The sequence below is a fragment of the Anolis carolinensis genome, chromosome 1 (assembly GCF_035594765.1).
Source record: "Anolis carolinensis isolate JA03-04 chromosome 1, rAnoCar3.1.pri, whole genome shotgun sequence".
Classification (NCBI taxonomy): domain Eukaryota; kingdom Metazoa; phylum Chordata; class Lepidosauria; order Squamata; family Dactyloidae; genus Anolis; species Anolis carolinensis.
The window spans coordinates 124,458,557-124,482,121 of NC_085841.1; the positions used below are offsets into that span (position 1 = coordinate 124,458,557).

The 23,565-nt window shown below is 39.2% G+C and overlaps 1 protein-coding gene across 3 annotated transcripts in view; it reads right to left on the reverse strand.

The window, feature by feature from the left end:
- Positions 1-23,565, reverse strand: part of col19a1 (collagen type XIX alpha 1 chain) — a 280,321-nt gene that overhangs the window by 113,837 nt on the left and 142,919 nt on the right. For 2 of the 3 annotated variants that reach the window (XM_062982112.1, XM_062982115.1), the window contains exons 13-16: positions 15,464-15,517; positions 14,617-14,652; positions 10,768-10,785; positions 9,579-9,632 (exon numbers count right to left, since the gene is read on the reverse strand). In XM_062982112.1, the coding sequence (XP_062838182.1) occupies positions 9,579-9,632; positions 10,768-10,785; positions 14,617-14,652; positions 15,464-15,517 (162 nt within the window). The remainder of the gene's footprint in view (positions 1-9,578; positions 9,633-10,767; positions 10,786-14,616; positions 14,653-15,463; positions 15,518-23,565) is intronic. The other variant, XM_008118858.3, reaches the window with a different exon arrangement.

Sequence of the window (23,565 nt, forward strand, 5' to 3'; positions counted from 1 at the left end):
TATCTAGTACTGGTGGCAGTTGCAGTCCAGTAGGCTATATGATTCCCATTTCTGAAGGCTATTAGGACTCCAGAAAAAGTAGTTTCTTAGGTCTGATGCCTTAACTCAGGTCTAGTTGAAGGATATTAGGGGAAAGATCCCCGAAAAAATGGTTTCTTAAAACTGATGCCTTAATTCAGGTCTGGATTTGAGGGCAAATGACAGAGGAGGAGACAGTGAGAGGAGACATACCTCCCTGTGTGATGGCAAATCAAACTGATAAATCTTAAAGAAAGAGAAGAAAAGGATTAGGTGTGATGGGGTGGGAAAATCTTTCATTCAATTTCAAAATGGAGCGTGGCGAAGCTTAAGGGAAAACCAACTATTTACTTCATTTTGATGTGTTGTCGAAGGCTTTCATGGCTGGGATCACAGGGTTGTTGTATGTCTTTCGGGCTGTGTGGCCATGTTCCAGAAGCATTCTCTCCTGATGTTTCACCCACATCTATGGCAGGCATCCTCAGAGGTTGTGAGGTATGGATCCATACCTCACAACCTCTGAGGATGCCTGCCATAGATGTGGGCAAAACGTCAGGAGAGAATGCTTCTGGCCACACAGCCCGAAAGACATACAACAACCCTACTTCATTTTACTTATCCCAGGATGAAGTCTTAAGAGTGCATCTACAGTGTAGCATCAATACAGTTTGACACCAAATTAAATGCAAAGGCTCAATGCTTTGGATTCATAAGAGCTGTAGTTTTGCAAGGTCTTCAGCATTCTCTGCCAAAGAGTACTGGTTCCTCACCAAACTACAAAGTCTAGGATTCCCTAGCATTGAGCCATGAGAGTTTAAGTGGTGTCAAACTGCATTAATTCTACAGTGTAGATGTACTCAAAGACAGCAAAGGTAGTTGGATAGAGGTAATGTATTTGTTATCAGAATGGCAAGCAGGTCTCTTATAGCTCTCACACCACATCACTTCAATCTAAGATAAATTAACTAGGCCTGGAAAGATACTAATCTACATGAACAATGAATCAAAGACTTACCCGGGGAATGAAGATCCTTTTAATATATTCCATAACATTCAAAATATGCATCCAGATGTTAAATGGACCTTTCTGCAGTTTCCTATTGATACTGCTGCTTTTTGTCTCACACTAAAATGTTTACATATGGGCAACACATTTGGAAACACAAGCGACTGAATACTACAAGTTCCTAAACATGAGGAAGTGTTCCTAGTGCTCCTAAACTCTCTCTCCAATGGAAAGATGAACTGAGTCCTGTGTGTTGAGACTTGGACGGTGTGTCTCATGTTAGGGATTGCTGCCATGACACTACAGATTTTCAGGTGAGACTTTTCAGAGAAGGGTTGGAAAGAATATTCAAAACTATACAACCAGTAGTCAAAAAGGGAGATTCCTGAGTGTTAGGAGCTCAAATGAAGAGAATTCCTCTGCATTAAGAATCTTCACAGTTAAGGGCTTCTCTTCACAAGAAATGCCTCATTTGGGTTTGGATTTGTTACACAGAAAAGTCTTGAAGTGCAAATAGTCTTTGGCATCTGTACAGTTTTGAGGATTTTCTTGATTCATTTCAACAGGACTGAAATTCATGAAAGATTATATCCCTACTCTAGATCAGGGCTTTTAAAACTTTTTCCACTTGCAAGAAATTGTCCTACCCAAGAAATGTTGACATGACCACGGTATATAGGTATATGAAATAGCTATAAAGATCAAACATTTGCTAATAACAAATCAGTATCTGCAAAGCTTGCTAAACAGGCTGATTTTTATCTGCATAAATTACCAGTGAAGCATATTCTGCATAATCCACTGTGAACATGTTGCTAACAGATCTGTGTAAATGGGTGGCATTGCAAAAATTTTCATGAACCCAACATTGAGATAAGGAGACTCCATTTGGAGTTGGGACTCAAAGTTTAAGAAGCAGAATTCTAGATGAATTATTTCTTAGGATGGTGAGCTCCAGGGTACCTTAGAGTTCAAGTGGGCTTTGTGAGTCAGTGATACTTCCCTTGAACAAAAAGGTTTTGATGTGCCTTGTACTTTTCTGGTCCTGCCTTCTTTTTTAACCTCTGATTCAATCTGTGCTTTAATCATTAATCCATGTTTCATGTTCCTGACTCATTCCTGGTGACTGCCCATGGCCCAGCGCTGCCATCAGGGTCAAATCTAGAAATACAAGCTAGTTTCTGTTCCCGGATTGTAACATTTCAGAGTGTATAATTTCACATTTCAGATGAGAAGAGGAACTTCACTGTCTACAAAAGGAATATAACATCTAATGAAAGTGTTCAAACTTTAGGTGTTCATTTGCAACATATGCAGGTTTAAACCAAGGAAGAGACATAGGACTTCATTCCACAATGGGAGGGTGGGGGGGGGGGAGAGAGAAGGGGGAATCGTCTTCTTAGAATGGTGTTCTATGGCATCCCATTTTAAAACGAAATAGAGAATTTAACAACCATTCCCATTCTACCTTAAAATACCTGTTTCTATGTGCAGGGAGAACAATCTTACAATTTCTATACACTTTAAAGATGGAGTACCATGAAATGATTCTTTCTGTAGGACTCCATCTTTAGGATGCATAGAAATGGAGGGAACCCTGCATCTCATGAGGTCCATAGGCACACTTGCAAGCCACTCTAGTAACTCCATGTGCCCAGTTACTGTTAAAATATTTCTGCATATTTATTAGGTTTGTGTAATTCGAACAAAAGGCATGCTGTTTTGGGGTCTATTTTCAGCTCAATTCTCTGTCATTTTAAGGTCTATCTGCATGAAACCTATCTCAATTTTAGATCCACTTACAACTGTAGGCCTGCTAAGATTCAGAACAATTCACCAATCTACTAATTTTTAAAGAATTATTTTAAGTTTTTACTATAACATTTAAAAAAATAAAACAAACCTCAGGAAAGGATTCTGGGAATTGTAGTCACTAGTTGTGTCCATTCTCAGCCAATCAGCTGAGAAACACACACAGAGAAAAACTTCAACCCCCATCATGCTTCGAGAGGAACTCAGAGACTTTTCAATGCCCGCCTCATGCAAGTGCTGCTGGAAAAGCAAATTTCCAGCAGGAATCTCTCTGGAGGAGGAGCCTAAGGAATTTTTCCACTGCCAGGGAGGGAGAAAAGATGTTGCAGGATCTTCTCCAGGAGCCCGGCAGCAGACCCCTGCCTCAGGTATAATGCAGACGTAACTCCAACCTCTCTAGTAGCAGATAAATCTGTCTCTCTTGATCCATTTTACTCAAATTTTCATTTCCCTCCTCTTTGTTCTGTTTTCGGGGATTACATGAAACGGACCACTGAATATTACATATCATTTTAGGTCAAACTGATCCAGGCCCAAGCCTAATATTCATCACTAAAAAATCTGGAAGGGTGAAGGAAATACATGTAACTGAATGTTCTTAGATTTACCTATGATTAGATACCCTAGTAAATCAAGTTGTAGTTGTGGTCAAGCAGTTACTGTTGGGGGGAGTACAGTGGTATTTTTGGGAATAATGTCTCTTTACTATGAATTCCCTGAGGTTGTTTTCACAAGCTCTGTCCAGTATGAAAAATGATTAAGGTTTCTGGCAGTTGTAGTCCAATTACACTTGGGGCCCCTTCATACCACACATTTATAGCAACATGATTCCACTTTAATAACCACAGTTGCAGTTTCCTATAGAATCCATGTATGTATTTACTTTATGTGTATCTGTTTGTGTTGTAGTTTGGTCAGTGACAATAGAGTTCTCTGGCTAGGAATTTCAAATACTGTACTGTAAATTGTCAATTCTACTGAGCAAACCCAAGGCAGTTAAAGTGGACTCATAGCACTATAACTGTAAAGTTGAAAGGGTCCCTGGGGAATCACAGATTAACAACCACTGATGTAAAGAATCGTTTGCTCATGCTTGCTGAAGTAGTAGATTCCTGGAACAATTTTAATATGTTATTAGCTTTTCCCCTCAACTTTCTTCAAAATCAAGAGGGAGAAAGTGAAAGAGAGAGAGAAAGCTTTTGAAGATTTCTCAGAGGAAATAACTGTTCCACATCTTTAGCTGATTATTGAGCCAATACGAAAATTCATTTTGAAAAATAGTAGGTACCCTTTCTTCTCTGTAACATGAACATTGTTACATGTAATACAGATGTTTTATCCAAATTATTCTTTTCCCCTGTGTTATTACACAGAACAAGTGGGCATCTCAAGAGGCCAAGATGATCACACCTCAGTACTTAGCAATTTCTTTTAAATATGGAGGAGAATGTTAACATCCAATTATGTTAAGACTTGAGCTTTAGAAAATACATTACGGTAAGGGAACTTTTTCTACACGGGATACCAATCCTTATATAAGGCACAGGATAAACATGGCTGCATGTCATCCCCCAAAGCTTTTTTCTTGTCATTCTCAACTCCTTGCAATTCCCCAGACCCACTTTTTCTGGCCAAGAAAAGTAATGATATGCCATATCTGAAGGCCCCCAGCCTTCACCCAATACCACTTCTATGATGCTCCTCATTTCATATGATTATCTGTTTTGCTCAAACAACCATAATTCTGCAACCAATGAGCATACTTATTGACCTGTTTGGATCTCAACCTCACACACTGCCCCCCCCCCCCCATTTTTTAAGAATGGGAATTCTACAAGCATTGGGATTCTCCCAATTTTGCTGATACTGTACTTACATTTAGTGACTAGGGTACTGTTTTGGCTTTTTAAGAAAAAGCCACACTCATCCCTGTTTTTTTGGAAGCAGAGGAAATGTCTATAATCCCTAGTTCTGTAAGAAGCATATATAATACTGGCTGATTCACCATATTCAACACCAATACCTCTTATGCATAAAGTTATGATGAATATTATATGTAGCTAATAGCTCATGCTAGGAGGAGAAGGAGGAAGAGAGGTAGCTGTAGTAGAGTAGTGCTATTTTTAATTTTAAAAATCAGTGGTGACATGTCCAGAAAATATTTCAAATTGTGCAGTTCAGATCATCTAAGTTTGCTGGTCCTTTCTCCTACATCTGATTGTACTCTTAACACACCTCCATGCTCCTCAAATGTAACTTAAAGGAAACATAAAAGGGGAGAGAAGTCAGGAAGAACTGTGTGCCAAAGCAAGAGGAAGTGTTTTTTGCTATTATTATCAGCTGGGTCTTATTACATGGATTCAGTAAAAGAGCAACAACAACCCAAAACTCCCACCACTTTCTCTTCCAGCAGCACTAATACTTGGGAAAAATGTTTAAATCTTTTCTACTTGATTTGGGCTGGTACATTTTGAACTTCATTTCAGCTGTGTCTAAATGAATCCGAACAGCTCTAATGTGGTTTGAAGGTCCATGCAATAATGCTTTCACATGGCTTGGAGTTCAAATTAATCTGAACGTTCTTTCATGTGGTTTCGTTTGCACTAAAAATGGAAAGAAGGACTTGTTCCATTACTGCCTCTAAATGGGCTGTCATGTTCATTTTTCATGAAATTACCTCTAAATGGGGAGTTGGGAATTAATTACTTGGAAAAGCATAACAAAAATGAAGGGAGTGCAGACACTAACTTGGTTCAACATTGAAAATAATGATAATTAGACATGAAGCCACATTTAAATGTACTAACAGGTAGGACTAATGCTGGAATGAGGGGGCACCATTTTTAGGCAAACTAAAACAGTACCTTTCCAAATCCTGAGTTGACTTACTATTGTTTTTCTCATTATAAAGGCACTGCAAAAAGAACAATAGTCTCCCTTTCTGTGCCTTAACTGTAGCCTGATTTTGTACTGATAGGTAAAGGTGTAGGTAAAGGATTCCCTTGACGTTAAGTCCAGTCGTGACCAACTCTGGGCGTTGGTGCTCATTTCCATTTCTAAGCCAAAGAGTCAGTGTTGTCCATAGACACCTCCAAGGTCATGTGACCAGCATGACTGCATGGAGCGCCGTTACCTTCCCGCCGGAGCGGTACCTATTGATCTACTCACATTTGCATGTTTTCAAACTGCTAGGTTGGCAGGAGCTGGGGCTAACAGCGGGCACTCATTCCGCTCCTGGGATTTGAACCTGGCACCTTTTGGTCCGCAAGTTCAGCAGCTCAGCGCTTTAACACTATGTGCCACCAGGGGCCCCCTTTTGTACTGATAGAGCATTAAATAGACAGCATGATTGCTTTGATCTCGTCAGTGATTCTCATATGAGAAGGCCAAACCAGAAAACATGTGGAGGGATCCACATGTTTCTAATGCGCCTACTTCCTTCTTTCAAAAAGGTTATCCTTTCCTCCTACACACATTTTGGATTGAATCTGGGGACAGATTTAATATCTCCATCCAATCCAGAGAGAAGGAAATCCTTGGTGCACCTCATGTGGTTTCCTACCTAACTTGTGAGCTTCTTCCTCACCTCTTCTGCCTCTAGCGTGGCACAGGGAAGGCTTGTCTTATCTGTGATCAATGACTAGAGATAAGCATGGTCTTGGCGGCATAGATAACACTGTCCTGTAATCAAATTTTGAAATACCTTAATGGTATTAATGTGTTTGGATGCAATAACTTCTCTCTCATGAGGTTTGCTTTCAAAGTCAAAGCCTATGGTTTATGTAAATTATTAAAAACTATACCTAACCAAACTAACCTGAATTTGGCTCTACCAACCGACTCTGTCCTTGGGTCTCCTCCTCCACATATCTGGAATGCAACCCCTAAGACCTTTCCTAATTTGGAACTGGGTCCCTAGATCCAAAAAGATTGCCAACCAACCCTATTCTAAACTATTTTTCCAGTATTTTCCTTTCTCTCCCCACAAGCTTTTATTTTCCCCATTAGAGAATACATACAAGTCCTTCTGAGAGTGATTTAGACCATTCATGTGGGTCTTTAATTTTATGGTCCTCATTTAATTGGCCTCTTTCACTCCTTGCAGCTGCTTTGGAGAAAGGAAATATGGAAACAACAGGAAATTTGCCCATGGATCTTTAGTGTCACATTTACTTTAGCCCTTAGATGAAGCCTAAGGATATTTTTAGCCTTCTTCCAAGTAAAGAACAACAGTGATATTTGGGCAAATTCTTCTTTGTAGTTAAGCCACTCTCGGCTATGAAAACATGAAGTTCTTTGGCTCTGGATAAGTCTAATGGGCCTCCAGCTGCCAATTCCCAGTACAGTATATACCTTTTAAAAGTTAAAAAAAGGCAACACTTTCCATTATACAATGTGTGGGCATATTCAATTATGTAATCTTCAAAAACAGTACCAGTTTATATTCTACATGTTGTAACTTTGAGCACTTGTTTCTATGTTAACATCTATAAGCTCAGGACCAAATGCACTTTGCTAAAGGAATCAACTAGCCAAAAATCAGGGTAACAATAATAAAATGAATTGTTTAGTCAGTGCTTAAAAGAAGATACGCAGTGCTCTTAACTTTAAACTTGGACGTTATAGAGAAATATTCACCTCCTTTTTGTCACCTTTGACATCTAGATGGGAATTTTTTTTTATAAACAAGGATGCTAACAAAAGAGAGACCTCAGGTGGACTATTTGCAATGAAACAATGCATCATGTCAAGTCAATACACCCTGTTCTTTATAATGTAGTCAAGGTGCTTGTATACTGATCCTACAAAGCAATACGTCATTTCCCATCTTTTTTATTAATTCATTTCCAGTTTTGAAACACACACTCATTCAAGTGCAAGGCTTAAACTATGCACCAGATGTAAGATGCCTGTTACCAAATGAAAGAGAAAATTCGGACATCAATTACTTTTCAATCGCTTCATAAAACCCTTCTATGCATATTGCATTCATTCCTTGAGATATAAAAACAGAAGATCATAGAAAAATACAGTTACTAGCTCCCCTTATTGAAAGGTTTTTCAAAGTAGAGTCAACAGTTTTATCAAATCTCCTTAGGATGTGATATTGAATTTGAGTTAAAATATTTGCTTTATTACATTTTTGTGTATAGCTATAAAGAAAGAATTATGGCTCATGAAAGGGGGCCATGACTCATTGATAGCAAACATGCTGTATGCACCAAAGATCCCTGGCCCAATACTTGGATTTTCAAATTGGAACCAGAAAAATCCTTGATTTTCAAAATGGAAGCAGATTTTCAAGGTGAGACCAGAAAGAGAATCTGAAACCATACGGACTGCTAATATCCAGAGCAGAACAGGATTGGACCAAAAGTACTGGACTGGCTGAAGTAATGGAATAAGACAACTTCCTATATTCCTCATTAACAGAGACACAAATGGACAATAATAAGAGGAGAAAAAAGTTTAATACTTTCCCCCATTAGACAAGTAGCTTTTCATACTAAAGATACAGTAGAAGTATAATTTGAAGGCCCTGTAGTTTACAAAAAACCCTGAGCATTTGGATAGTTTCTAAGATGAAACTGTTCATATGTTTTTGAGACAGCATCCTTGATGTCACTTCTACAATTCCATCATTATTGATGTCCCTGCTCAGACTAGGGTAAACCATAACTGTGACATAAACCTATAGTTCTTGTGAACACAGATGACAATGCTTCTTTCCAGAAAGTAAGGAAAGTGTGAACTATTTCCTTCTGTTAGAAATGAAGAATACATTCATAAGTATCAATCACATATGCTTTGAGCATCATAGAAAGCACATGAGGTGTTGCTTCTTTTAATATATTTCCATATATCAAAATATTCTTCCAAATAAAATATGTGTGCATTTGAGTGGGATCTAAGCAGAGGTTATATGTGTGTACTTCAGTCACCTCAGAGATTAACAGCTCTAATCTGAATGTACATTCAGTTACAAAGTAGTAGTCTTGGGCAGAATTTTACATATCCCATTTGCTCATATATCAAAATGGCTGTATTTCTCCAATATCTTTAGACTGCTCTGCCAAACGATACTGGTGCTGCACCAAACTACAATCTCCATGGTTCCATAGCACTGAGTTATGGGAGTTAAAGTGGTGTCAAACTGCATTAATACTACAGTATAGATAGATGAATCCTTCAACCCTTTCCCGTGACCATTATCTCCTCTGTACATACATTTCTCAGACATGTATATGGGATTTCCTTTCCAAGATTCTAACAAGCATATATATAAAATGTGGATGGATTCTGTTGGGAAGATGCTACATCCCACCTTTCATGTCTGCGGAATAAATTACCCCAAAAAGTGTTTCATGTGCAGATGTGGATTCGAGATGAGCGTACTAGGTACATGGACCATATCTTAGAGATATGCAAGAAAGAAGTACATCAACATACCTTTCTGGAGGATATAAACCTCAATCGTTTTTTTAATGGGCAGTGGTATGACTGTTTGGGCTTATGACTTTCCCTTTGCATAAGGGGAAGCATGACTCTTAATTCTGACAAGGGCCTCAACTTGTAAATTGAAAGAGTAGCTAGAAATTAATGCACATTAGAAAACCCAACTGATTCAAAACAAACTTTTGCAAGCAATGTTCGGTTAACCAAGAGCTTGCAGAGAGGCAAATTTCTTGTTCAGAAGAAGTATGTTGAGGTAAGCTGCTGCGCCAACTATTCATGTACTTACCCTCTGACCTTCATTTCCAGGAGGGCCTTGAGGACCTTCTATTCCTGGCATGCCCTGTAAATATAAATGGTTCAGAGCTGTAACATTTCTTGTTAATATCATTGCATAATGGTTGCCCTGTACTCCTTGAAAAGCGAGCAGAACCTCTCTCAGGAATTTTAATCGTAACCTTTCCTTTCCCAATATCTATTTATTGCCTCATATTCACTTGTGATTTTGGTGGGGGATGTTTCAGTGTGGGGAAAGGTAAGTAGAGAGGCTATAATTTCAAAGACTGGTGGGTCAGAAATGTTAAAGGTTCAATCCCGTGCTGCTCACACGAACAAGGAAAACTGTGTGCTGAATATGCTTTCTGGAAGGAATTTGAATGTCATAAAACTTTATGATATTATACTTCATAAAATTAATGTTGTTTTAATACGATGGCATGCTTAATTGTGATTTAACTTTTTCATTGTCATATTTTTAAATGTTTCATGTTATAGATAAAGGTTGACATTAAGTCTAGTTGTGTCCAACTCTGGGGGTTGGTGGTCATCTCCATTTCTAAGCCAAAGAGCCGCTGTTGTCCATAGACATCTCCAAGGTCATATGGCTGACATGACTGCATGGAGCACCGTTACCTTCCCACCAGAGCGGTATCTATTGATCTATTCTCATTTGCATGTTTTTGAACTGCTAGGTTGGCAGAAGCTGGGGCTAACAGCAGGAGCTCACCCTACTCCCCAGATTTGAACCGCCAACCTTTCGGTCAGCAAGTTCAGCAGCTCAGCGGTATAACCCACTACGGCTCTGGGGTCTTCATGTGTCATGTTAGAATTTTTAAATAGCAAAAAGATCTGTTTCCAACCTATACTATTTAATTGACTGTGGTGCAAAAATTAAATCCAAAAATGTGGAGGGATGATAATATACACCATTCACTGTGGTAGTGACATGACATTACAGAAGGGACCAGGAGAGTATTTTACATCATTTTTCTAATTAAAAACACAAATAATCTGTGTCAATAGTAAAAGATGAAGGCCTTGCTTTAAAAAAATAGATAAGCAGAAAACAAAACTAAAACAAAGCATCAATCTTCAAAGGCCAAAACATAAATCTTTTGAGCTTTCCTGCATTACTGCATAGAAGAGATAAAAATAGTCTAATATGACAGCCATATATTTGGTTCTCTAGACAGCTTTACCTTGACAGGAGACTCCCACTGCATGCAAATAAAATTAGATAAGATTAAAAACCCCAAATCCCTTTTCTGCTGACATGGTTAAACTGTTATTCTATTATTATGTCTTGTATATGAATAAAGACAAACCAAATTAAATAAAATCATTTTTTTGCAATTTAGTCTCCCCTCCCCATGTCTTGCAGTGTATGTGTAAAATTATAACTTTCTTTCATAGACCGGAAATTATCAGCAAATTTGTTTTTCCAAGGATACTTTGATGGAAGATGACAACTGAAACGAAAAGCGCTTCAAGGGAACGAAAGGCTCTTATTGGTGCCTAATTCACAGAATTGCATGGAAGGGTAAGACTAGATGAAAAACATTTTTCACCTGTAACCATTCTATTTTTCTCCACTCTTTCTTTCATCTTCCCACTACAGAAAATCCATTAAGGAAGAAAAGATGAAATAAACACAGAATTTCTTTTGCCTGGCAACACTAGGAACCACCCACCTGGAGAATGAAAATTGTGGGCAGTAAAGCCAGTCTAATGAATATATCTTAAATATTTAAAACAGATGGAAAATACTAAACTGAGTGAAGATGATACCTTAAGGACTGAGGCATTGTGTTAACAAGCTCTATATTCTTCATCCTTGATCCTTAAACCATGGATTCAGAATGAAGTCTTTTAGAATACACTGAAGTTCATGTCCAGTTTAAACTTGATTACGATCACAGTTCTAAACTGAGAACTTGCTAAATCTAGATTTTGTTTTTAATAAGTGTTGTCTTGACAATATCAATCAGATTGTAGAACAAAATTGTTCTAGTTAAATCTTTTAAACCAATAATATCTTACACTTTTTCAAGATACATTGGCTTGGGTTGCCATTTCATGCAAAAAAGTTCGTTATCTTCATTGAAGGGATTGATTAATTAATTCAAATGTTTTATCCTTCACATTATCATATTATCAGTGTAAACAATTTAAAACTTAAAAGGACAAAATTATTTAAATATATCAAAAACTGATTGAACAATTGAACAATTTCTTCAGTTTCTCTATTTGAAATGGTCTCCCAAACATCCAAAGCAAAGTTTCATGGAAGCATGGTTCTGGAAAAGTAAAATGGAATCAAAAACATCTGGCACATAGAGCGACACAAAAGAAAATAGAGAGGTTTTTTTTTTAAAAAAAATTCTATTATCGTGGGGATTCCCCAGCTGACAAAGCAGTCATGGAGATGCAAGTCCACTTCTTAAAGCAAAAAGAATATAGCCCACAAATCTGTTTTTGTTTATTATTATGTTGTATTAGAACTGTATGATGTATTGTAAACATGCCACATACAAAACAATACTAAAGCAGCTGGGGCTTTAAAGCAGCTCTCAAAAAAGGATTCCTGCTGTGCACATGTGTCAATTCCATTGTTGGAGACTGGCTTTGTGCTGCAGTCAGTGACATATCCCTCAAATGTCTCAGTTTGGTATTTATTCTCTGCCATACCATTTCCCCAACTCCTTTAGAAATGTCCAACTTTGTCAATCCTCCTCCCACTTTCCTGCTTCGTCACCATACTTCATTTGCTGCAAACTGGGTTCAAAGTGCAAAAATGTTTAGTGCCCGATTAAATCAGTGGGGCACAGAAGGGTTTTCTCTAATACCACAGGGCACTTAGCACTGACCCTTTATCCCAGGGCCAATCTGGAATTTCAAATTCAGGATTCGCCTTGGGATGGTTTTGACCACCAACGACCTGAGTGACAGGAAAGAGTTCTGACTGTTCTCTTCCCATTCTTGTCATAGTGGAAACCAGTGGGCACAATATGGCTAGTATCCATCACTTGCCACTTGGAATGATATCAGCTAGGGTGCCACAGTGATGCGGCAAAGGGAGGGGGGAGAGGAGGAATCACCTGCTCCTTTCCCCCTTCCCTTCACCAGTCTTCCTAGCACCCTGACCAATGTCACTCCAAGTGAAGAGTGATTCTCAAGTAGAATTTTGTTGACACACTTCAAGGCAAGGTTAACTAAAATCAGCTCAATGTGTTGTGCAGTCACCACAAAGTTGATTGGTCCCTACTTTGGGATGATGAGTCAGTGTAGATGTGTCTCCAATCAGGTACTCCCAGGAAAGGAGGGCGGGCAGATCTTGGCTCTTGTCCCAGTGGTATAACTGAGTCCAGAGACTCAGGGTGCATCTACACTGAAGAAGCAATGCAGTTTAACAGCACTTTAACTGCCATGGCTCAATGCTATGGAATCCTGGGATTTGTAGTTTGGTGACAGAGTAAAGCTACAATTCCCTGATTTGACAGCACAGAGCAAATGGTGCCAAGCTGTATTCATTCTACAGTGTAGATGCACCTTGAGAAACAGGGACCCTCCTCTGTTCTACAGCTGGGAAGTGGAGCTGAGTTGGGTGATAAATGCTACCAACTCTTTGATATTCCAGCCTAGCTCATTTGTTTATTGAATTTATATATTCCAGTGACTACAAAATGTGCCTAGGTCTGAGAGACCAAACCTTCTCATTCTATTTCCTTTGCATTGAGCGTGTTATCCGACACTTCATTTGACTAGAGCTAGCATTCCAAGTATCTGTTTAGTAAGCACATCTTAGGAGCTTCTGCTTGTGACAGACTTAACCCTTGGCTTCTGTATAAACATTTGGTGCCAGCTGGATGCGTATTTTATAACTCATAAGTCCCCAAAGGGATTGGCCCACAGGAACGTAGAGAGACGGACACTCGTTTTCCTCCTTGGGAACTAGAAGCTGTGGATCAAGTGTCAAGAGGAATAGTTCTCATATACTTTACAAGAGAGATCACTGTACCACCTTCCTTCACCTGTCACTCTTGTGACATGACATGCGAAGGCTTAAGCCCAGGATGCCAGAAAGTAGAGAGGAGCTTAGCCAACTGTGTCATTTCAGAGAAAAGTCCCTGACTTCTTTCGCCTTAATTCAACACCTTGACAAAACTGTGAGGATAATGCTGTCATCCCTGCCGCTCAGTCACTGGATGGCCCTAGTGATACTCATTAAGAATATCATGGCTTTCAAAACAATGTATGTCCTGTCTTTATTCAATACTTTTAATAGCATGGAAATAATCTGAGAGGATTAAAATTCATTTTTGAATTAACACTTTTAATAGGAAAACATATTACACAAATAGCATTACATGACACTTTCATGTCAGTTTGAAATAGCTCTTCTTGAAAGTAAATGCTATTAAAACATATTCCCAGCAGTCCTCTGTATGCAAATAGAAAGTGGATGTGATTTATATTATTCTTAAATATAAAGGTGCTCTTATCCTGAATTTTTCACTGGTATTTTTTTGGCTTGGTTTTCTTGGTATTACTTTTTGCATGCTTTCAATGACCTTATTTCACACAGTGAGAAGACAGCAGACATTTAAAAGACAGTTGGATGAGTAAATGCAGAGTGTCCAATTTCCCCTTCACTATGTCAAGGTTAATCATGTCACAAGCTAGGAATGTATTTTGTTGTAAAGAAAGTCCGTACAAACTCCTCAAATGATAATTTATTAGGCCATGTTGGCCATGTTATGAGAAGACATGACTCATTAGAAAAGTCTATAATGCTTTAAAAGTTAGAAGGTAGTATGAAAAGATGAAGAGTGCATTAAAGATGGATAGACTCAATCAGGAAAGCTAAGATCTTAAGTCTTAGGGCTGTGGATGATAGAGTGATTTTAATTCATTGGTTCACCTTAAGTCAGTGCGGAATTGAAGACTGCTAAGAACAACAATATACCATTAAAGAATTAAATAAACAGGAAAAGCAACCAAACCATTCATGCAGTTATTCCTTGCTTATTCCTGAGTAGTGTACTTACACTAAGTGCAGCTGGTCCTGGTGGTCCCATGTCACCCTATAAAATAAGGGTTTTTTTAAAAAAAAATCACACATTTTATTGTGTCAAACATCAAAAATCATTTTTAATAAAGATGTCCAGTACTTTAGGAAGCTTAGGTCTTCATAAACAAATAGACATAAGGACATTAGAATATGTAAATCTGCATGAATTTGGTCCAAAATCTTGTGGCATAAGTTTTTTTTTTGGTGAATTTAAGTGCAGTTAGTGAGCAAAGCATCCAGCTATCTGCATAGACATTATCACAGAGACCAAAATGAAATATTTTACCATGAGGGTAAAATATTGAGCAATGTGAGAGGCAGAGGGACATCCTATTACTATACAAAACACAAGTAGCTACAAGATTCATTTAAGTTTGTGGCCCATTTCCAAATGTAAACCACTGGAGGTGAACCAGACTCGTAATGTGAATAGATAGGGGAGGCACAGGTGTACATTTATCATGTCCCATTCAAAACTGCTATGCATTTGCTCAGTTGTCAAGAAGGGTGTGGGAATAATAGGAATAAATTAATTTGGATTTTTGTATATATGGTGTTTTGTTTTTATTTAAGAATTTATTTGCATTTTCAAAAATCCAAAAATCGCCACCACGGTAATACCCAGGGTGATAGTTACTTAGATCTTGCAGAACAAATGAGCAACAAAGGGAGAGATATAAATAACTGCATCAAGGACTTGAACAAGGCAGTTATATTCATGTTATTGTTTTACTGTTTTACTGTTTAATTTATCTAACAGACTTGCTCTTTTGGGAAACCTTTAAAATTTAGTTATTTGACTGTACTTATCCCTATATAAATACCTTTTCTCCCTTTGTACCAGGCATTCCATGATCACCCGGGTCTCCTTTCAAACCCTACCAAGAGAGAGATTGTGATAATGTAACAGTGATAAGAAACATACTGGTTCTTTACATGTATAAACCATCAAAAATAAAGTTTCAAAGCCATCTTTTAAGTTGCAACCAGAGCAATGAAATAGCAGAAAAGTGCTGTAACCGGTTATATGGATTACTTGATAGAAATTAATCACATGTGAGAATTCTGCCACACTGAAAGCTTAACTGTGAGTTATATAACTTTTCTCTTATGTAATTTATTCTTTGTTTCAGGGAGACATCTTATGGAAATAAATGGAAATAAGCCCTGTGGTCCCTTCCAGACTTTAACGCACTTTCACAGTGTTAAAACAGTTGGATATTACTGTAAGTGACTTGGTTCCATCATCTTACATAATCCTAGAATCTGTAATTTTGTCAAGACATTTAGAATTCTTAGATAGAGGGGTCTAGTTTCTCACCAAACTAAAATACTTTCATGCCAGTTCAAGTAGTATCGAGTAGTATCACTCAGAGGCCCAGCAGGCTCCTAAAGCCCCATCACCCTCCCCCCTTTATGTTGATTCATGTAGGAACCAATGATACCGCTAGGCATACTTTTCAAAAGATCACAAATGATTTTTGAGCCCTTGGAAAAAAGCTAAAACTGTGTAATGTACATGTGATCTTTTCATCCCTCCTCCCTGTTGTAGGACACGGCTCTACAAGGGCCAGAAAAATAGTACAGGTCAATAACTGGCTCAGAAAATGGTGTCAAGAGGAGCATTTTGGCTTCCTTGACCATGGCCTACTCTTCCAGGAGGATGGCCTACTGGCAAGTGATGGGGTGCATCTCACACAAGTAGGAAAAGATTTTTTTGCACACAGACTCACAAACCTCATCAGGCGCACTTTAAACTAGATCCACTGGGGGAGGGGAACAACAGCCTGGCGAACACTATATTACCCACGACCAAAGAGAACCACCAAAAGGCTAAATGGAGGGCTGCACAAACACACCAAGGACCAAGTACCGACAGCACAATAATCCCAAATAAACAGCTCGGGGGAAGGTCACAGGGGATTACATGCCTTTACACTAATGCACAGAGCATAGGAAATAAGCAAGATGAACTCCAACTTTTAGCACAGCACCACATGTACGACGTCATAGGCATCACTGAAACCTGGTGGGATGACTCCCATCGCTGGACTGTAGCTATTGAGGGCTATAACCTCTTTCACAGAAATAGAACAAAGGGGAGAGGAGGGGGAGTAGCTTTATATGTCAAAAATACTCAAGGCGCAAATGCAAACAGTGCCAACAAAGCAAAAAAATATGACAAGTGTGAAGAAGCCAGAATGGATGTCCAAAGAACTTCTAACTGGGCTAAGATTCAAAAGAGACATGCACAAGAAGTGGAAAAGGGGAGAAATCACCAAAGAAGAATTCAAACATATAGCCAACCCCTGTAGGGAAAATGTTCGCAAAGCTAAAGCGCAAAATGAGCTCAGGCTTGCCAGGGACATTAAAAACAACAAAAAAAGGCTTTTTTGCTTACGTTGGTAGAAAAAGGAAGAACAAGGAGGCGATAGGGCCTCTGCGAGGAGAAGATGGGGTGATGGTGACAGAGGACAGGGAAAAGACAAAACTACTTAATGCCTTCTTTGCCTCAGTCTTCTCACAAAAAGAAAGCCATCTAAACCTCAGCAACATGAAATGGACCAAGGATTCGGGGAAATCCAACCCCAAATAGGGAAACAAGTTGTCTAGGAACACCTGGCCGCTCTAAATGAATTCAAGTCCCCAGGGCCAGATCAGCCTCATCCAAGAGTATTGAAGGAACAAGCTGAGGTTATTTCAGAACCACTGGCAATTATCTTCGAGAGTTCTTGGAGAACAGGAGTAGTCCCAGAAGATTGGAGGAGGGCAAATGTGGTCCCTATCTTCAAGAAGGGAAAAAAGAACGACCCAAACAATTACCGGCCGGCCGGCCTCATGTCAATACCAGGCAAGATTCTGGAAAAGATCATTAAGGAAGTGGTCTGCAAACACTTAGAAACAAATGCAGTCATTGCTAATAGTCAACACGGACTTACCAAAAAAAAAAAAGCTAGACTAATCTGATCTCTTTTTTCGATAGAGTTACAAGTTGGGTCGATACAGGGAATGCCGTGAAAATAGCATACCTAGATTTCAGTAAGGCCTTCGGCAAAGTCCCTCACAACCTTCTGGCAAACAAACTAGTAAAATGAAGTCACGAGTGGAGTGCCGCAGGGTTCCGTCCTGGGTCCGGTTCTGTTTAACATCTTTATTAATGACTCAGACGAAGGGTTAGAAGGCACGATCATCAAGTTTGCAGATGACACCAAACTGGGAGGGATAGCCAACACTCCAGAAGAAAGGAGCAGAATTCAAAACGATCTTAACAGACTAGAGAGATGGGCCGAAACTAACAAAATGAAGTTGAACAGGGATAAATGCAAGATACTTCACTTCAGCAGAAAAAATGGAATGCAAAGATACAGAATGGGGGACGCCTGGCTAGACAGCAGTACATGTGAAAAAGATCTTGGAGTCCTTGTGGACAACAAGTTAAACATGAGCCAGCAATGTGATGCGGCTGCTAAGAAAGCCAATGTGATTTTGGCCTGCATCAATAGGGGTATAGCGTCTAGATCCAGGGAAGTCATGCTCCCCCTCTATTCTGCCTTGGTCAGACCACACCTGGAATACTGTGTCCAATTCTTGTTACCGCAGTTGAAGGGAGATGTTGACAAGCTGGAATGTGTCCAGAGGAGGGCAACTAAAATGATCAAAGGTCTGGAGAACAAGCCCTATGAGGAGCAGCTTAACGAACTGGGCATGTTTAGCCTGCAGAAGAGAAGGCTAAGAGGAGAAAATGATAGCCATGTACAAATATGTGAGGGGAAGTCATAGGGAGGAGGGAGCAAGCTTGTTTTCTGCTGCCCTGCAGACTAGGACGCGGAACAATGGCTTCAAACTACAGGAAAGGAGATTCCACCTGAACATCAGGAAGAACTTCCTCACTGTGAGGGCTGTTCGCCAGTGGAACTCTCTCCCCCGGACTGTGGTGGAGGCTCCTTCTTTGGAGGCTTTTAAGCAGAGGCTGGATGGCCATCTGTCGGGGGTGCTTTGAATGCGATTTCCTGCTTCTTGGCAGGGGGTTGGACTGGATGGTCCATGAGGTCTCTTCCAACTCTACTATTCTATGATTCTATGATTCTATGAAGTGCTATAATTGTATGAATCGAAAGTGACCCTTCGAGTAGTCGTTGAAGGCTTTCATGGCCGGAATCACAGGGCCGTTGTGTGTTTTTCGGGCTGTATGGTCATGTTCCAGAAGTATTCTCTACTGATGTTTCACCCACATCTATGACAGGCATCCTCAGAGGTTGTGTGGTATATGATATACCCCATTAATCAATAGATCAAATGAGTTAGACTAACGTGGTCTCCTTTCATCTTACTGAGAGTGTATCTACATTGTAGAACAGTTTGACACCAGGTTAACTGCCATTACTCAGTGCTGTGGAATCATGGTAATTGTACTTTTACAAGGTCTTCAGTCTCCACTGCCAAGAGTGCCATTGCCTCACCAAACTACAACTCTCATGAGTCCATAGCATTGAGTTAAAGTGGTGTCAAACTGCATTAACTATAAAATGTAGAGTCAGCTTGAGTGTCTTTTAAGAGAGATAAAGTGAGATATGGATTATGATGATGATAATACTTCTTACACATTACTTCTTAATAAAGCTCTCAACGTACACAATATGTATTCAGTTATTTAGAGGAGATGGAGTTTCATAAATCTCAGAGAATTTCAACAAGATAGCGTATTTTATTATGAAATCCATTCCATTCCATCACAAAATCTTGTATCTCATGCTCAGGATCCAGCTGGCAAATGTAAAGATTATACACACTAATACTTATTATCGGGTTTTTTAAAACCAAAAGGATATTGTTATTTGTGGCATTAATTTATATAACTAGGCAAAATTGCTATTTCTTGGTAAAGTATTTCAGAACAACAAAAATCTATACAATAAATAAATGGATATACCTAATGAGCATTACCACCATCATCCAAAAATATATGACTTTCCATATGAGAAAGTGAATTTACAACCATAAATCATCCCTTCCCCACCTCAGGGTTTCCTAATACAGTAGAGTCTCACTTATCCAAGCCTCGCTTATCCAAGCCTCTGGATAATCCAAGCCATTTTTATAGTCAATGTTTTCAATATATCGTGAAATACAGTAATTACAACATAACATTACTGCGTATTGAACTACGTTTTCTGTCAAATTTGTTGTATAACATGATGTTTTGGTGCTTAATTTGTAAAATCATAACCTAATTTGATGTTTAATGGGCTTTTCCTTAATCCCTCCTTATTATCCAAGATATTTGCTTATCCAAGCTTCTGCAGGCCCGTTTAGCTTGGATAAGTGAGACTCTACTGTATTATTGCCTGGTTTTCAGTAACAGGAGAGAGACATTTGGCATTAGAAGTATAAGCAACATCTGTGCTACGATGGGCACAGAAACATCAAATCAGCAAGTGTTCAAAATACTTATATTTGTGTAATTTAACTTCCTGCCAAAAAAAAACCCTATTAATTTGCCATCTGGAAAAAGCATCATTGAGAGCTATATGAGCTTCTAAATATGCACTTTGGATTTAATGGTAGCAGTTGTGAATACTTCTGATTCAGCTTGATATAGCCTTTATTATGTTTGCCAGCAACAGAAGAGTTAAGTCTGATGTAACCTTTGCTCTGTCAAAATAAGACAGAACAAGTGGAGAACTAAACTGAAGGAAAGGATTTTCTATAGTTTGTTAATGTCAATGGATGAAACAGTATAAATGCAAATTATAATGTTGTAATTTTGAATTGATGTTTCGGTTAGTTAAATTGCTATGGACTGCAAGCAGTACTGGCTAAAAAATAAATTTAGAAAATATGTGGAACCATTTATTTTACCATAGAAATCAATCCTCTGATTTAATTTTCTATTCTTTAAGAAAAAAAGCACACCAGCCTTTTAACATATTATATATATAAAACCACAAAACAAATCCAAACCATAAAGTACACACATTTCAAAGGATTTACAGAATGTTGTTGCTTAGGACTTCCTTGCTTTCTTGCTACGGGCTCATTTATGTCAAGCAGTTTAGCCCAATGTAAATCTGCCTAAAAGCAGGCCTGGATCCAGAACATTTGTTCTGAAGCTAAGGACATGGTCTAGATCAGTGGTTCTGAACCTGTGGGTCCCCAGATGTTTTGGCCTTCAACTCCCAAAAATCCTAACAGCGGATAAACTGGCTGGGATTTCTGGGAGTTGTTGGCCAAAACACCTGGGGATGCACAGGTTCGGAACCACTGAACTTGATGACCCAATAAACGTTCAGTCCTTGCTGCCTAGAGAAAGAGCTGTGGATCTGGGTGGATCCAGGTGCGTTGGATAATCCAGAACATTGGCTAAGTGAAAGTTGGATAAGCGAGACTCTACAGTATTTTGTTCTGAGCCTTGGGAGCACATTAGTAACAATTGTGCAAATCTGAGAAATAACCTTTCCCACTGATAAAAGCCATTGAAATACCTCATTAAGTTATGGGTCTATTTGGATAATACTCTTCTCCTTCCACTTTATGTACCATGAGACTGAGTATACTTTATGGCTTGTTATGGTTGTTTATATAGAGATACATGTTTTTCATAGATCATGTCTCTACGCAGTGGTTCTCAACCTGTGGGTCCTCAGATATTTCGGCCTTCAACTCCCAGAAATCCTAACAGCTAGTAAACTGGCTGGGATTTCTAGGAGTTGTGAGCCAAAACACCTGGGGACCCACAGGTTGAGAACCACTGGTCTAGATGGCCTGGAAGCACATCTTTTCACCTTCTCCAAATCACTGCACCTAAGCCATGGAGTACCATCTGAATTCTTGGTCATCCTATCTGCTGAACTCCCCTTCTGAATTCCCCTATGCTGGTCATAGAAGCATATCTGATGCTGTCCAAATGAGGTGCCCATGCGACCAGCAAGAAGGAAGGGGGATCTGAACTCATAAAGCACAGGGTAAAGGTGATGGCAGCAGTGTCCCATCTGGACAGCAAATGAGGCTAAATCAGACCCAGTCCCACTGTCCAGGTTGGTACAAATCCCCAGGATATTCCAGAGTCTCCAGCAAACTAAAACAGGACAAAGATGGTTTGAAGAACACAAAAATATAAATAAATAAATAAAACTACAATGCTTATTGGAAAGTGCTGTGCATCTTGGGAACAACCAGCATGTGAATGGGTCTAGGACTTTTTGCCAGTGTAGACATGCCAAAAGAATACTTAATTTGCTAAATGAGTGAGGACCCTTCAGAGGCCCTCAGTCCTATCTGTGGTTGTTTGTTACTCTCTGTCAATTAATAATACTTCTTCCCCTCTGGTTGAAAATGGATTTTAGCTATCCTTTGATCTTATATCATTGGGATATACTCTATTTCTGAGACTCTTTGAAGATGATTCTAAATGCGTCCTGTCACATGATGTATGCCCCATTTATTCAGTTGGAATTCATCTACAAAACATTGCAGAAATGTAGTAATTGCACATGGGATTTGCTAAATTATAAATCTCACGAGAACGGTAGTTCAAGACTTCTAGATTATATCACTACATAATATGGGGGAGGGGGATAAAATAGTGATGCAGAGAGGCATTCAAATAGATTGGGAGGAGCTAGTTTTCTGTGGCATGATGAATCAAAGCATAGCATTTTCAAATTGTAATGATTGGGTGTGATGGGGTCAGTATGCATCCCCTCTGACTACAGTACACATCCAGCCATAAAAAATAGAGGACACATACTGATATAAACTGATTATATTCCAATGTGACAAGGTCCCTTGTTTCATCACTTAGGGACCTCATCACATGGGGCTTTTGACCGGTCCTACGACATTGCCAGGACAGAGACAGGATGAAGCCTGTCGGAGTCCATCACATGACGCAGTACTTCCAGTGGGGATCTGTCCTGAAAGTGTCATAGGATGGAGCCCCGAGAACATGGGTGGCTATTAACTAAGCTGGGACAGCGTAGGGGAAAGCTAGTCAGCAACGGTTTCTCTGTATAATGGGGAAAGGGGTGATAAGCTTAATGACAGTTTCCCCCTGCTGCCCAAGAGATTTGACCTGCTCCCTGATGGATTAGCCTGCTGTCCTCCAGCTTAAGGACCTCCATGTGATGAGGTCCTAAAACTGGCTTTTGCCAGAAACACTTCCGCAGATTTGCAGCACTGGGGACAAGAGTTTAATGGACAAGCTTTTGCTCTGTTGCTGGAACTTGATGCTAGGTGTGGTGTCCACTACCAGGAGCCGATCACATTAAAGCAGAAGAACTTGTGTTGGATTTTTATGGGCTTTGGTAGCGTACTATTCTGGATATCTCAGTGCTTATTCAAAATGGACAGGTCCCCTTCTCCCATCATCCAGGAGGTAGGCTTCTACAGAATAAGGACTGCAGTTGTGCAGACGCTTTAGACATTTGGAATTTTGGTTTAAGCTAAACTACTACTGTTGCGCCTGCTGAAGGCCTTTGTTAAGGCAAGAACAACTGCCAGAGAATCAGCAACATTTTGGCTTCTAACTAAGCATTAGAGTCTTAGCTATTACATCTCACCACTGTACAAGGAGATGAAAAAAGGCTAAATGTTGCATTTTATATTTTGGTTCAAAGTATGAAAGATGTATTTAGTGCAGCAGTTGGGAATACAGTACAGGTATGGAAATAAAGTTTTCCTCATTAAAATACACCAAAACAGGGAATTAATATAATTGCTTCCCTGTACCTAACAGTCGTATATTGAAATATGTCGAAAACTAGGTTTTAGTTTTCCTAAACCTGTCATATTATTCTCAGGTTACTAGGATCTACTTTCTATATCTCTGGGGAAATTTGATGCAAATAATTGGAATCTGGATGAAATTTGACCCAAACTGATGTTTTTGGAGTTTTCTCTTTTTTTGTCACAACCTCCCATTATCCAT